The following is a 14,001-nucleotide window of genomic DNA, read 5'->3' as shown; positions in this document are numbered from 1 at the left end:
CTGGCAGCTAAATGTCTAGCCTAAGGGCATGCCAAATTGATGTTTTAATAATGATTTAAAATGCCAGAATTAAAGGCTGCAGTGTATAAAGTATCAGTCAGAAACACATAGTGGTAAATTCAGGTCCAGAAAAGAATGTGCCAGGAAAGGATATTTATTTTGTTTTAGAATTCCAGTACTACAAACAGCGGAATACTCTTTTTACTTTCAATTGTATAAACACATATGAGTTTTTAGTCCCACAAAAAGTGTAAAATGTGGCTAAAATACGTGGTTAAATGCAAACATGTAAACAGTACATTATTTAATATAAAGGTATAAAGACTGGTACCTTTTGCCAATAATAGGTTGTATTTCATGAAAGCAAGTTCATACTGTATATACTCTCATCTGAATTCTAAAATCTACAAACCAAAAACAGCATAACAAATCTTTTATTTATATTTTAACAAAATCTCTTTCATGTTTTGATTAAGTCAAGATATTCACAGAACAGGTTATTCAATGTATATGTAAGTATAAGATTAGTAGATTAAAGTTACAATTAAATTGACTTGGAATGAATGCGATGTGTATTAAAGCACATACTACATTTATCAGTACAATTCTAGAAATTGCCTAAACTGAGCAGGCCTGATAAGGGTCTCTGTTTAATATGTTAGGAGATGCTTAAATCTGAATCCCTCATTAGTTACATCACATGTAAAACAGGGGGACTAGAAGCACCCACAGACCTGGTCACCTCTGAGGTCACAGCTCGGTCGTTCAGGGCCACCTGGACAGCACCTAGTGGGACAGTGGAACAATACCGTGTAGAGTACAGGCCAGCTGCTGGAGGCAGAACTGAGGAGGTGGGTGATTTCCAATGTCTGTTCTCAAATTTGCACGTGTAGTAAGGGTGTAGGTTGATAGTGAGATATTGTTGCTGACATTAAACAAATGCGACTCTGCGTGGGTAAATCCTGAATTATCTTTACATCTAGAAGTCAATTATTCGAACCTTTCTGAAAGTCAGTATTGATTTTCTGAATCAGTTTCTTATAGATCTTGTTGAGGCTTACATGGCGTTCTTCTTTAAAGAGCCTTGATTTGGCCCCGAGCCCATCACCTTGTGCTTTAGTTGGCTGCTGCCACACCACGTCAGCACAGTAAAAAGCAAAAGGTTGACAGAGAACGAGAACAAAGTAAATCCAGGCGTTTCCATTCCGTCAGCTGCAAAGTCTCAGTGGCTTTTTTTTTTCTTACAGAAACATGTATTGACAGCTGGGTTCTAGATTTAAATCTTTTGGGTGGCCCCTCAGTAGTTTCCATTTTAGTAGTTTCTTCGTTGGTTCGTGGCTTTCACTGGGATTTCTGAAGAACTCCGCTGTGTGGACTTTGCCAGTTCCTTAGAGGATTTGAAAGATTTGGGTCTGGTCCCTTCTTAGTTTTCTCTTTTCAAGACAAAAAGTTCTGTTCTTTCAGCCTGTCAGTGTAGGACATTCCTTGTAGTCCAGGAATGCATCTGGTTATTCTTCCCTGATACCTAACCAAGGCAGTTATTGCTTTTCTTTAATGTTATGACCAAAGTTTTATACAATATTCCAAATGGACCCATCCAAGGCCATTATACAATTCTGACACAGCATTCCTTCATATCAATTCTACACCTTTGGGTATTTATCCTAACATTTCATTTGCCTTCTTTATCGTTTGCCTACACTGTCTAGAAGATGTCAATGAAATGCCAACATAAACACGTCTTCTTCAAAAGTAGCCTCTTCTAGCTAAGAGTTTACATTTGTCTTACCTACACGAAACTCCTTGCGCTTGTTTACATTGTAACAACTAAACAAGCAGTAGGGAAGAGGAGCCCCCCCTGCCCTGTAACATTTTCTTCTGCAAGTCTGCTGTAAAGAAGCGCTTTATTTTCAATACATAAACACCTGTTTGAAACTAATAACTGTTCGTCTTGTCAGATCTTTGTTGATGGATCCACCACGACGGCAGTCCTTCCTAATCTCAATCCACTGACAGAATACTTGGTTCAAGTTTATTCTGTGAGTGGGACCGAAAGCAGTGATCCCTTGAAAGGTTCCGAAACCACCTGTAAGTACAGACTTGTTTCCTCTGGTTTTACTCATGATGTTTCCACCATGCATTTCCTCTGAAGCTCTATTAGATTACCAAAAATAAACCTTCAAAATGTATTTTTACTGAACAGATAGATCCCAAGTGACAGTTTTGAAAAGAACGTATTTCATTATGGTATATTTTGCCAAAATATATTTTAGAAAATGAACACTGCTTGACATGAAATACTGTTAAAACCCTCTGGGGCAGGAAAAGGAAACTGGATTAGAATTTAGACATATATCATTATAGTCCCTCAGATTTTCTGCTTATTAGAAAAATTTTAATTCTAAAAATTTATTGTGTAGTAAGGCTTCTTATTTTTAAATGTGAGGGTATGAGAATTGATGTTGCAATTGTATGTGATGAAAAAATCTTTGTGAAACTGGCTAAATTTATAGTAACATGCATGTTTCCAGTTGTGTACTACGGTGCTAATTTAGTTAAGATATAAAACTTTCCTTCAGCTGTTACTCCTACTTATGCTATTCCATGTCATTACTGACATTTCTCAAGTTTAAGAGCCCTCTTGTAGCTGTATGAATGAGACCTGAGTGTGCTGGCAACTGCAGTGTGAAGGTCAGCAGAAACAAATCTACTGATAGTTGTTTTTGCAATGTAACATTTTGTTTTTACCAGTGCCTCTTCCATCTGTGAGAAATATGAATGTCTACGACATGACCTCCTCTTCCATGAGGGTGAGATGGGAACCAGCGAGTGAAGCTACGGGATACCTGTTACTGTACAGTGCTATCAATGCCACCACGCCTGAATCGGAGAAAGAGGTAGAGTCAGCAAGTTGTGCTCAAGATGCTGAAGTTGTGTATGGAAACACATTATATGTACAGAATATTTAGAAATAATATATAAAATAAAGGGCAGTGTTATGTAGTAGGTATCACTGGCCTGGCCTTTTTAATCTCTGTTTTAGTAAGTAACATTCATGTTGCCAACTGGGCCGTAGTTTTCATCCTACATTCCAGTTTAGAAAGTAGCTTCACTCGCCATCAGTGTCTCTGTGCAAAATGGAACTGATTTCTTCCTTAAAGCTGCATCTGTGAAATTGGCGTACACCTGTGTAAATACAGCCAAACCACGTGTTTTAAAGGGTACACAATAAGAAATGAATGCCTGTTCTCATCAGTAGCGTGTCCTTGTCTTAATCCTGCAGATGAGGGTTGGATCTGAGGTGAATGATGTCCAGCTGGAACAGCTGCTTTCTGATACTGCCTACACTATCTCCCTGTACGCGCTTCATGGTGAAGCCGCCACTGACCCTCTGACATCGCAGGGAGTGACATGTACGCTGCTTCTTTATAATGGCTGATGATTCGGACTGCTGCTTTAAATAGAGGAGCTTGGCACTTGTAGCTTCTCCATGTGGTTAACTACCTTTAGATGCTGTTAAATTCAAACCTGTTTTCAGGTTATGTTTGCCTGGTTTTTATTAATCTGTTTTCGGCCACTGAATCTATCTCTCGTACTTTAGATGTTTTTGAAGGAGTATTGTTTTCCGAACTCTGTTTAAAGGGTGAAATCCTAACAAGCGCAGGACAGCAAAACACAACTCTATGTGTTTTTGACAGAGTTATTTCACTTGGCTGACAAGTACTTCTTCCATTGTGCTTCCTTGGCCTTTTAGTCCAATCTGACATTTCTAAAAATTCCTGCTCTTCTGCTGTGTCAATGAGAAGTATTCCATTTGGATACTGCTTGCTGCAAACAATAGTTATTCATTCTCATCAGAAACAGGAAATCATGAAATAGATTACAATAAGTTAAGAGGGACAAAGGGCCTCCTCTTCTTTGTAATCATTCTTATCAAAAACACAAATTCCAAACAGGCAAAACTCCCGAATTACAAAATGTTTTCTTTCTCCTTTGGATTTGATGCTGTTGAGAAATGTAGCCGTTTTTAATGTGCAAGGAATTTAATTGATCTTTAACCTGCACATTCCTCTGTTTCATTTTTTTGGTTGTTTTTTTTTTACCCCAGTGCCACTGCCACCAGCTGGCGAGCTAAGGATCACTGATGTCACACACAGCACCATGAAACTTAACTGGGATAAAGCACCAGGAAAAGTTCGCAAATACATTATCACATACAAGCCTGTAGATGGAGAAGAAGCCAAAGAGGTAGGGTGTGCATGGGGAGTCGTCTATTTTATCAGAAGTCCAGAGTTTATCCTATGTCTCTAACTTTGCAGTAACTTCTACTGAAATTACACTGTATGCGTATATATTGAACTACAGTATGGGAATAGTTGAGTGAAATGCCCTCATGGTGAATGTTTTGTGGTATTTGTGCTTTTTTTTTACCAAGGGTTTATATTACTTTTGCTACTGTTTCCTTTGGCTTCAACATGTATTCACATCACTTTGATACACTTGGGATATCCGTACCGGAGGCAAATGCAGAAACAGATTTCACTTGGTTGTTGGAATTTTAAATTCTTCACCTGAACCATGTCGTTTCACAATTCCAGTGTAGTGGGAGGTATATTTTATGGCTTTACCCCTTGGAAGACAGTGCCTTCTGAAGATCGCTTGGCTGCACATTTCGGCCCCAGTTGACTATCATATCCTGTGAAATAAATCACTCTGTGGGACCCATCGTAACTTCTCCGCTGGATTTCAAAAGCTCATGCATCTTAAGCCCCTTATGGACTTGTTCAGCAAAGTTTTGAAGTGATGTATGCCCAAGAAATAACAACAGCTCAACGACTCTGTTAACTGATGGATGATAATGTTCAACGGGATAAATGATTTTTCATTTTTGTTCAGGATAAATGTTTTTGTCAATCAAAAATCAGCTAATTATGTGGAATTATATTGGGACTGCACTGTATTTTCACTGATTTTGCAGCAGGAAGGAGAATGAGATGGCGTGTAGAGAACATTGACACCTTTACTTCTCCCAGCATGCAGTCACCTAGAAAATCCATCTTTCTGTAATATAAACTTCAAACGGTCTGGGAGCACACAGGCTGCAGTGCTGTTTAATGGTTTCTCTTTCTAAGAGTCTGGACATGAAGGTGCACTTTCCCAGGATTACAAACAATTCAGTCGAATGGCTTTGCAAATTTTTGGACATTTCCTGGATAGACCTCCCCTCCCCAGTATTGGGACCTTAAGGGATTCTGCGATATCATGAAGACACCATCAAAGGATTCAGAATAATATTGTGGCTTTTTGGTTTTAAAAAGACAAAACAGTAGCTAGTGTGTATTGATGATCTCATTTCTGATCTTCACGTTTCAAATAAAATCCTTTTCTTATTCTTATATTTATAAAATATTTTAACCATAACAATGAAACTTTTTTACCTAATTCGCTTTCAGATCGAAGTTGCGGGCAGCATAACTACAAAGGTCATTGACAGCCTGACTTCTCAGACGGAATATGATGTAGCTGTTACACCAGTTTATGACGAAGGTGCTGGAAATCCAATGATTGGACAAGCTGTAACTGGTAAGGAAGAGTTTCTGAAGAATCGTGGTTAGGATCAGCTCTGTTGCTGGAATATAACCCCCTAACTTTCAACCAACCTGCAAAATGAAACACCCACACCCGTCCGGTGTGCTTTGTGCCCTGGATCAAACAAATATAAGTTGACATAGCAAATATTTATGAACCTATTTCACATCCCTGTAGGGGACAGAGTGGTGGCATAGGGATTAGTGCTGCTGCCTCACAGTTCTAAGGTCTTGAGTTAGGTTCCGGGCAGAGGAGGGGGCGTTCTCTGGGTGTCCCAGTTTCCTTCCACCTCCACTGACACCACTGATGGTAAGCTGACTCTCTGCTAAAACATGTCCTGTCTGGAGCAGTGCTGCTGGAATGCTAAAGCCAATATAATTTGGATAAAGTTCAGGTGAAGAAGCAGAACAAGAAGAGTCACATCCCGGCAGAGTCAATATTATGATTGAGATATTAAGGCACTGCTACACATCTGGGCCACTTAAAAATATAGTTGATGCAGTGTTCCAGACGATGACTAGACAATCAAAGCATTGCACATTTATTCAGATACCTCTTATTTGTGTAATATGACTGAAATCAATGTAGATGAAAGATAATAATGATAATATATTAAACTGTGCAACTTATAGTTGCTTTCCACATCTAAAATTGTCTAGGGGCTTTTTTCCATTGACATTTATATCAACATAGTTTACATAGTGAATTCATATTTTTCATCCGTAGCAATCTATCACTTACTAAACAACTTTCATTATCCCCAGTTTCACCTAAGTAGAAGCTTTTAAATTATTTGATCCAAATATCCTCGATTTTGATACACCTCAGGTGTATTACAGTACAAAGGGACGCAGACTGAGTGGCTTTGATCATGTTTAGTCTCAAAAATGAAAACGGACAAGAGCTCTATGATTTCACTTTTTGGCTACTTTTTAATTCTGCTTGATGAACCTAATTACTAGGATGGCCGTGTCCAACGTGGTGAAGCTCAGCCAAATTTTAATGGCCTGGCCTCCTGATACTCACAGTTCTGGAGTTCATCCCCGCTCCAGCACATTCTTGCTCTCTAACCTTTGCCATGACTCATGAGTCACCTGACACATTCTGTACTCTGTAATGGATTATTGTAGCGCTTCCCAAAGTTCCATTTAGTAGAACTTATTGTGAACATTTAGACTCTGCTCAGCCTCCCACAACCTGATATACTGCATCTGTTTTGACAAGATCATGTTTTGATCTCAGTCTTTTTGATTTACCGCGCGCTCTCAACTAAATACAGTATCGCGAGCTGAGTTTATCTCTTTTTCACAATTTACACAGATGTTGTTCCAGCGCCGAAAAACCTGAGGTTCTCTGAAGTCACACAGACGAGTTTCAGAGCTACATGGGATCACGGGGCTCCTGATGTGGCTCTTTACAGGATCGGCTGGGTTAAACAGGGTGGAAGCGACATCCAATATGTAAGAGCACAGACAAAGCATGATCATCTACGGTTGTGATCACTTTTTAGTATTAGAGCTGTGTATTACTTTCTACATATTTGACTGTATCAGTAACTTAGCCATTTGTTCCCTAGGCAATCCTTAACAGTGACGAAAACACCAGTGTCTTGGAGAATCTAGACCCGAATACAATCTACGATGTTCAAGTTACAGCCATTTATCCAGATGAATCAGAGAGTGAGGATTTAATGGGGAGCCAACGCACATGTAAGGCTTATATTCCTCAAGCTATGTTAGCTTAGTTTAAAAATGCCTGGTATTCAACGTTTCTTCTTTTTTTTCCCTTTCCTTTTTTCCTAGTGTCTAAAGCTCCAACACCAGGTAAGATCTGTTACTATTCTATATATAATACTTACTCAGCATGCATTTAGTGATATGTGCTCCTTCTGATGTGAAATTAATTTTCTTCAGATGGCATAAAATTCCATTTTCTTGCTGCAGCCACATTCTCTAATGTACTGAGTTGGCTATCCACCTTTCTAATCTACAGGACTTGTAAAATGCATAATCTGATCAGGATTCTGTGAATGAATGCCTGCTCTGAAGTGCGTTTTTCATTATATCCGCAGCTCCAACAGGTGCCCCGCAAAATCTGCAGGTGTACAATGCCACTACAAGTAGCCTAACTGTGAAGTGGGACCCTGCTCCAGGCAGAGTGCAGAACTACAGGATAACATATATCCCTACAGCGGGGGGTCAATTACAAACGGTAAATGAAGCGCCATGCAATTACACTCATACCCCGGGATCCGAACCTAATTTGTTCCCGAAAATCTGTTCGGAAGGTGGGAGATTGTAAAATCGAAAAAAAAATATTTCTTATGGGGAAAATTCCACCCCGTTCTGAACCGAAGAAAAGTTCACTCAAAAACCACCCTAAACATACAATACCATACAGGCCATTACAGCAAGCTAAGTGAACAATGCAGTTCTACTCAAATAAGCCAACTATAATTAGATAATATTTAGATTTTTTATTCTTTCGTAATTGATCGCTATCCAAGCGATTAGCTAGGACGATGTGTATACTCTTGTTGACTATTACGCTAAAGAATCTTTCTCTCTTCCTTAAGACCCAAGCAGTTCCTTAATGAACAGCATTAAGGATGCAATTCCTTAATGAACAGCAACTACAAAACAATCACAAAAAAACACTTTGGGAATGAGAGCACAACCTTGCGTTGTGATTGTAAACTCAGCAATGGTGCCTCACGGTGGCCTTAACCACAGTGCCTTGTGCCTGCGCAGAAACATGCAGCTGTTCAGTGGTGCTGAATCCAGTTGTTCTCAGAAGGTTCTCAGCCAAAATTGGTCACTTTCGATCTTCAAAGTTCGGATTAGCAAAATTTTGTTCTTATAACAAATTACAAGGTACAAATTCTTCATGGTCAGATTAGCGAAAATTCATATACCGAACGTTCTTATACCGGGGTATGACACAGTACCTGTGTTCTTGTCTTTAGTAAAAAGCAATGTTTATGCTGTTCTTGAACTATTCAGAGCTTCAAAATGGCAGTCATTGTGTATTGCCATAATATAATATAAAGTATACTTATTCATGAATGCATTCAGAATTGTTTTTTTTAATACTGGTAAATTGCCTTGTGTTTGCACATCAGTCAAACCCAGTAAACAATTTTGTACAGCTGTGCAGCTGTGTTAATGTAAATTGATCAGTGTTTTCATTTGGCAAAATGCTGGTATTCAGTCAAAAACGCACTAGGGCCTAATTTTTAAGTGTTTGGAACTGTGTTTCTGTGCTTTCAAACATGATTCAAATATAAGAACAGTACTGACAAAATCTGTCTCTGTCAGGCAATAACGGACTTAAGGCTTCCCACTCCTGAGATCAAATCTGTTGTTTTGAAAGCTAGAAGACTCAAAAATGAGATTTCACATCAACGTTTGCTTAATTATTATGATTTTGCTGCAAAATGTGACAAGGGTGTAGCAGCAGTACGTCTTTAATGAAATAAATCACCCTTTGAAACAAAAGAGAGCAAGAGCCCCCAGACTAGACTTTGATCAACTACTTTTCTTAGGCCATGTGCAGTTACCATTAATGTGATCTTCTGCACATTTTGTTTGGTGGTTTAAGGATTTTACCAAAACCTTAAGAAGTTTCACTTAACCTTTAAGAATTCAGAGAAATCCTTTGTACCAAAGGCATTACTCTTGCCTTAGTACACCATGTTCACAAGATTTGAGTTCAGCAGAAGATTAACATAACCTGGTACAGATACAGTGGTATAGTGGTAAGCACTGCTTGCTGCCTTGCAGTGCTGAGGCCTTGGTTCCAGACCTGGGGTGTTATCTGCATGGAAATTACTGTATATGTATAAAGTACATAGGCCTTCCATTCTCATTAGTAGATGCTACAATATTAAAAAAAGCCTGCATGAAAATCGCACTGTTGAGTTTCATACCACATTTGTGAAGTTTACTTGCAAAGGGTGACATCCAGCAGACTTTTCATGATACACAATATGGTTTGCATTAATATATGCTGCCAAGAAAACAGGCATGGAAAACTTGTAGGATGAAGTCCTCAAGACTGAATCATTTCACTTTTCTAGTGAGTCTACTTATACTTGCGTATGGCTGCTTCCTGACATTTATTTATGTCATCAGAATTCTACCTAGAATACTCCAGAATTCTGATTATTGAACTACGGTACAAAGGTTCCTAAATTGGAAGGACGATATTTTTTTTATTTAAGTGATCAAGTCAAGTGTGAACAGGTTCTCACCATGAGAACCTGAAAAGTATTGATTTACACAGAGCATTTTACTGCAGTCAATTGACTGAAGCACTTTGCTCAAGGGTACAATCCCAGCCACCTGGGATTTGAACTCACAACCTTGTGGTTACAAATCCTAAAGTGTCTTACAACACAGATGGCTGCACATGTCATTCTGCATGCTATTTCACTAGATTTCAATGACCTAATTACACCTCTGAGGCCAGAGACTGCTTCACTTTGTTTAAGTCTTAATTTGACGGCTTTGATGGAATTAACCTCAGCAGGAGTTTTACTGATGGTACAATTGTAAGCTTGACTAGCGCCCCAGGTTTTCTACAAGCATGGGTGGTGTTTAGAAAAATGATTGTTTTGATTCAAAATAATTTTGTTGGGAACTGGCAAAAAACAGTGGCAGTATTTTTTCAGTCATTGTACATCAGGATCAGTAGTTTTTTATTGCTTCTTAATAACTAAACCAGTAATTTTCCAAAATAATCTATTTCTTGACATGTGGCTTTGTAACTGGGCCTCTATTATCGAGATCCAGGCTTGGAATGTGTGAATTCTCAGGCGGGGTTTATTTTGCCTGCAATTTTGTTTTGTCTAGTAATTTTCTGAGGTGCACTTTGTCGACATATTTAAGGGAATTAAAGGATACTAACAATGGTCAGAGATATATATATATAACAATCCTAGCAAAAAAAAGATATGAGAAATATTTTACACTTCGGAGAGGTGAGAAACTACAGCTTTTTAAGAAACTCCAAATTTTACTGATGTCTGATGGTTGTTCCAGGAATAGTCATAAATCCCTGGTGCATTCTGGTGTCAGGAGGTTATGAGTCACTACCGAGTTTGACCAGGGGCAGTGTTTACACAGCAAACAGCAGGGGATTTAGCATTGTGCCTTGGGGAACCCCTTTTGTAGTTTTAAGACTTCTAAGAGAAATTCCTGCTAGGCCTTAATGACCTTCCAGAAGCAAAGATAATTATATCTTGAGTCAAAGACATGGAACTGGGTTGTTAAATTTATATTGGCTGGATTTAACAGTGCTTATATCCACAATTACTGGAAACATACAGAAGCTGTCTGGGAGTAGGGCTAATAGATGATGCTATCCTAACAAACCTTCGAAAACTAATATCAGAGAAAAACAATCTCTTATTAAAACTTATTTAGTTCGAATTATTATATTATTAAATAGTGAATAAGTTCATTTTCATATGGTATATATTTTGCATTCCTTGAAAATATGACCGTAGATAAAGTAGATTGTAGATTATGCTGTATTACAAAATTTATGGAGCAGTAAGGCAGGGATTACATATTATTAGATTTTCAAAATGTGTGACGAGCATGTTCTGACAATTTGAAGGATCTTAAAATACACTACATAAAAATAATAGTTTTCTGTGGAGATTTCAGATGTCATTATCTTTTTCTATATCTACTCATGTAAATATCAATACCATCTCATCAAAGGTGTTTTGTATTGACTGTGGAAATCAACGTTGCTCCAGTTACAGTACATTCACTACATGCAATGCGTTATTGTAATCAAATGGCTCAACCCAGTCATCTGATTGTTGTTATTCTATTTTTATGTGTCTTTTATGAACAGGTTCAAGTAGGGGGGAGAAGGAACAGCGTTGTTTTGCAGAAACTGACATCAGACACCCCCTATACCATCAGTGTGGCATCAGTGTATGCGTCTGGGGAAAGCAAAGAAATAACAGGAAGTGGCAAGACCAGTAAGTGTCCATTGGGCTGTACTGACCTGCGATCTATAACATTGTAATTGTCTCAGACGCTATGTGGTGCTTCCGTGTTACAAGAGTTTGTCCTTTTATGAGAAACCAGCTCCTCCGCGGGATGCTAGCCGAAGGATTCTTTGGGAAACTGCTCTCCCACCAATTCTTGTCACTAAAACAACAAAGAAAAACATCCTGAACAATCTGACCACCTCAGCTGGAATACATGAAGGACTACAAATAAGCGGAAGCCGTTTGGTCCATGTAGCTTGTTTGGTATCTAGTAGCTGAAGATCTCAACAGCCAGGGCGTAGGCTTCAACAACACAGCTCTATGGTTCATACATTACTTCCTCAAACCTTAAATCATAAATACACCCTTAATCATTCTCAGTGATTGAGTATCTCAACCACTTGCTTCTTTATCTTAATGGTGCTGCAGTATCTAATAGTGCTTAATAGTGCACATTAGGTAAACAGCTATGAATGTGAATTTAATTGAATGCACAGACTGACATGATTGTATCATGAGTGATTTGAAAGCTGGATATTTATATCTGTGCTTAACTATCGAGCAGCATCATATACATCATCATCATGATGTTTCTTTTAGTGGAGCAGCGTGGTCCAATCTTACCCTCTACACTCGGTAAGGCGGTGGGTAGGACAAGATCAGCGTGTTAAACTGCAGCTTGTTAAAACTGGAGGAGGTGGTGGTGGGAGGAGATTCAGCTGATTGAACAGGTTTCACAGAGTTGCGTGACCCCCTGATGTGTTTCAGAGCCCCTTGGCGGAGTGAGGAACCTGCAGGTCACTGATCCCACTACAAGCACTCTGAACGTGCGGTGGGAGCCAGCCGAGGGCAGTGTGCGCCAGTACAGGATCCTGTACGTCCCAGCCGCCGGGGGAGCCGAGGACATAGTAAGACTTTCCTCTAGTGCCGAGCTTGTTCGCTAACTGTATTCCTAATAGCAGCACATCTGGCCATAGAGAAATCGGCCTAAAAAGGTTCCACCAGTTCAGCTTCACGATTTACAAGTTAGCCACCTCACCTTGATGGTAAAACCTTCGATTTTGTTAAGCAAGTCCTGTCAATCCTTATATACAGATTTTCAGCAACTATTTCAGCATCTAAGATCAGAGGTTACTCATACACCTTGTTGCCCAGCATTTACATTTTCAGCACGAGCGTGTCAGGAGTGATGGGGTTTCCCTTTTTTGTTCAATACTTATAATTTAACCTCAATAGTTTAATCAATAGTTTCATCCTTCTTTGGACAAATGTGAATAATAACAAAAATAAGCTTGTTCAATAGGTGATAACGAAGACTGCTGCTAGCTGCCGTCGGCACCAGCACAACAAATAAGAAATCACGTCGAACTCCAACTGTAGGGCTCTGCCCATTGGCAGCAGCTTTATCATTCTGTAGCCTGATTTTGTCAAATATGTGAGACGTTAAGCGAGCTGTACGTGGTGAGAACCTGGATGGGAGACTTCCAGGGTTCCTTCTGCAAGTGCTGTTGGCGAATCAGTAGATACACTGTGCACTGGGTACACAGTTCTGTAGGAGGTGCCATCCTTCAGATGAGACGTTAAACCGAGGACCTGACCACTTGATCATTAAAGATCCCTTGGCAGCTTTCAAACAATAGGGACAATAGGGACTTTAACCCCTTTTTGTGCTAAATTCCATTTTGGGCTTGTACAAACTGGCCTCCCTGAAGTTTCCCCTTAATTTAGTTGGCAATTTCTCAGTCATCCATCATTTCTGGAGTACAGTGAGGTTGCTGCCGCATAATGGCAGATGCATGTCGTCTAGGTGGGAGCTGCAGTTCACTGGTGGATGAAGTAGTTTCTCTCCTGTACTGTATGTAAGGCTCTCTGAGGTCTTTTGGAATGAAAAGAACATAACTATATGTAACTAAGTGCCCCCTATCTTATGCTTTCTTCATTCATTCCCCATGACTGGCAAATTCAGTAGAAGATACAGTAGTTCATCCCCAAAGATTACGTCCCTCCCACTCATATATAGTTTCAAGGTCGCAACATTATGTACTGTCGAAATAAAAGGGAAGAAAAACAAGGTTAGTGGCATGTGTGTATTGAATAAACGTTTTATGTGAAGCACAAAAATCCTTTACATGACTGTATGGATTAAGCTTGCTTTACAGCGCAGCTTTTCAGAGCTTTGAGTTTCCGCTCAACATTGTGTCAAAATGAATGATGCAGCAGATTACTTTAGAAAAAACATTTCCAAAGGAGCGTTCTTGCATGCCAGGTGTGCGGTATTCTGAGTACCTGTTTGAGACGTACGGTAAAGTAAAGTATTCCAAACTATCAAGCTTTCATTCTAACACCTGGCTTACAAATTATCGATTTGCTACCTCAAACAGTAGATGCACACTCGTATAAAG

The 14,001-nt window shown here is 39.3% G+C and overlaps 1 protein-coding gene across 3 annotated transcripts in view; it reads left to right on the top strand.

Annotated features, from left to right (window-relative positions):
- col12a1b (collagen, type XII, alpha 1b) overlaps positions 1-14,001 on the top strand; it is a 93,348-nt gene that overhangs the window by 38,175 nt on the left and 41,172 nt on the right. For all 3 annotated transcript variants that reach the window (XM_088626664.1, XM_088626663.1, XM_088626665.1), the window contains exons 22-33: positions 712-851; positions 1,959-2,088; positions 2,752-2,897; positions 3,284-3,413; positions 4,109-4,248; positions 5,454-5,583; positions 6,910-7,049; positions 7,166-7,298; positions 7,392-7,412; positions 7,661-7,800; positions 11,458-11,587; positions 12,368-12,507. In XM_088626664.1, the coding sequence (XP_088482790.1) occupies positions 712-851; positions 1,959-2,088; positions 2,752-2,897; positions 3,284-3,413; positions 4,109-4,248; positions 5,454-5,583; positions 6,910-7,049; positions 7,166-7,298; positions 7,392-7,412; positions 7,661-7,800; positions 11,458-11,587; positions 12,368-12,507 (1,520 nt within the window). The remainder of the gene's footprint in view (positions 1-711; positions 852-1,958; positions 2,089-2,751; positions 2,898-3,283; positions 3,414-4,108; positions 4,249-5,453; positions 5,584-6,909; positions 7,050-7,165; positions 7,299-7,391; positions 7,413-7,660; positions 7,801-11,457; positions 11,588-12,367; positions 12,508-14,001) is intronic.

This window comes from Lepisosteus platostomus, chromosome 3 (genome assembly GCF_059453375.1).
Source record: "Lepisosteus platostomus isolate fLepPlt1 chromosome 3, fLepPlt1.hap1, whole genome shotgun sequence".
NCBI lineage: Eukaryota > Metazoa > Chordata > Actinopteri > Semionotiformes > Lepisosteidae > Lepisosteus > Lepisosteus platostomus.
This window is presented reverse-complemented; position numbering and strand designations above follow the sequence as displayed.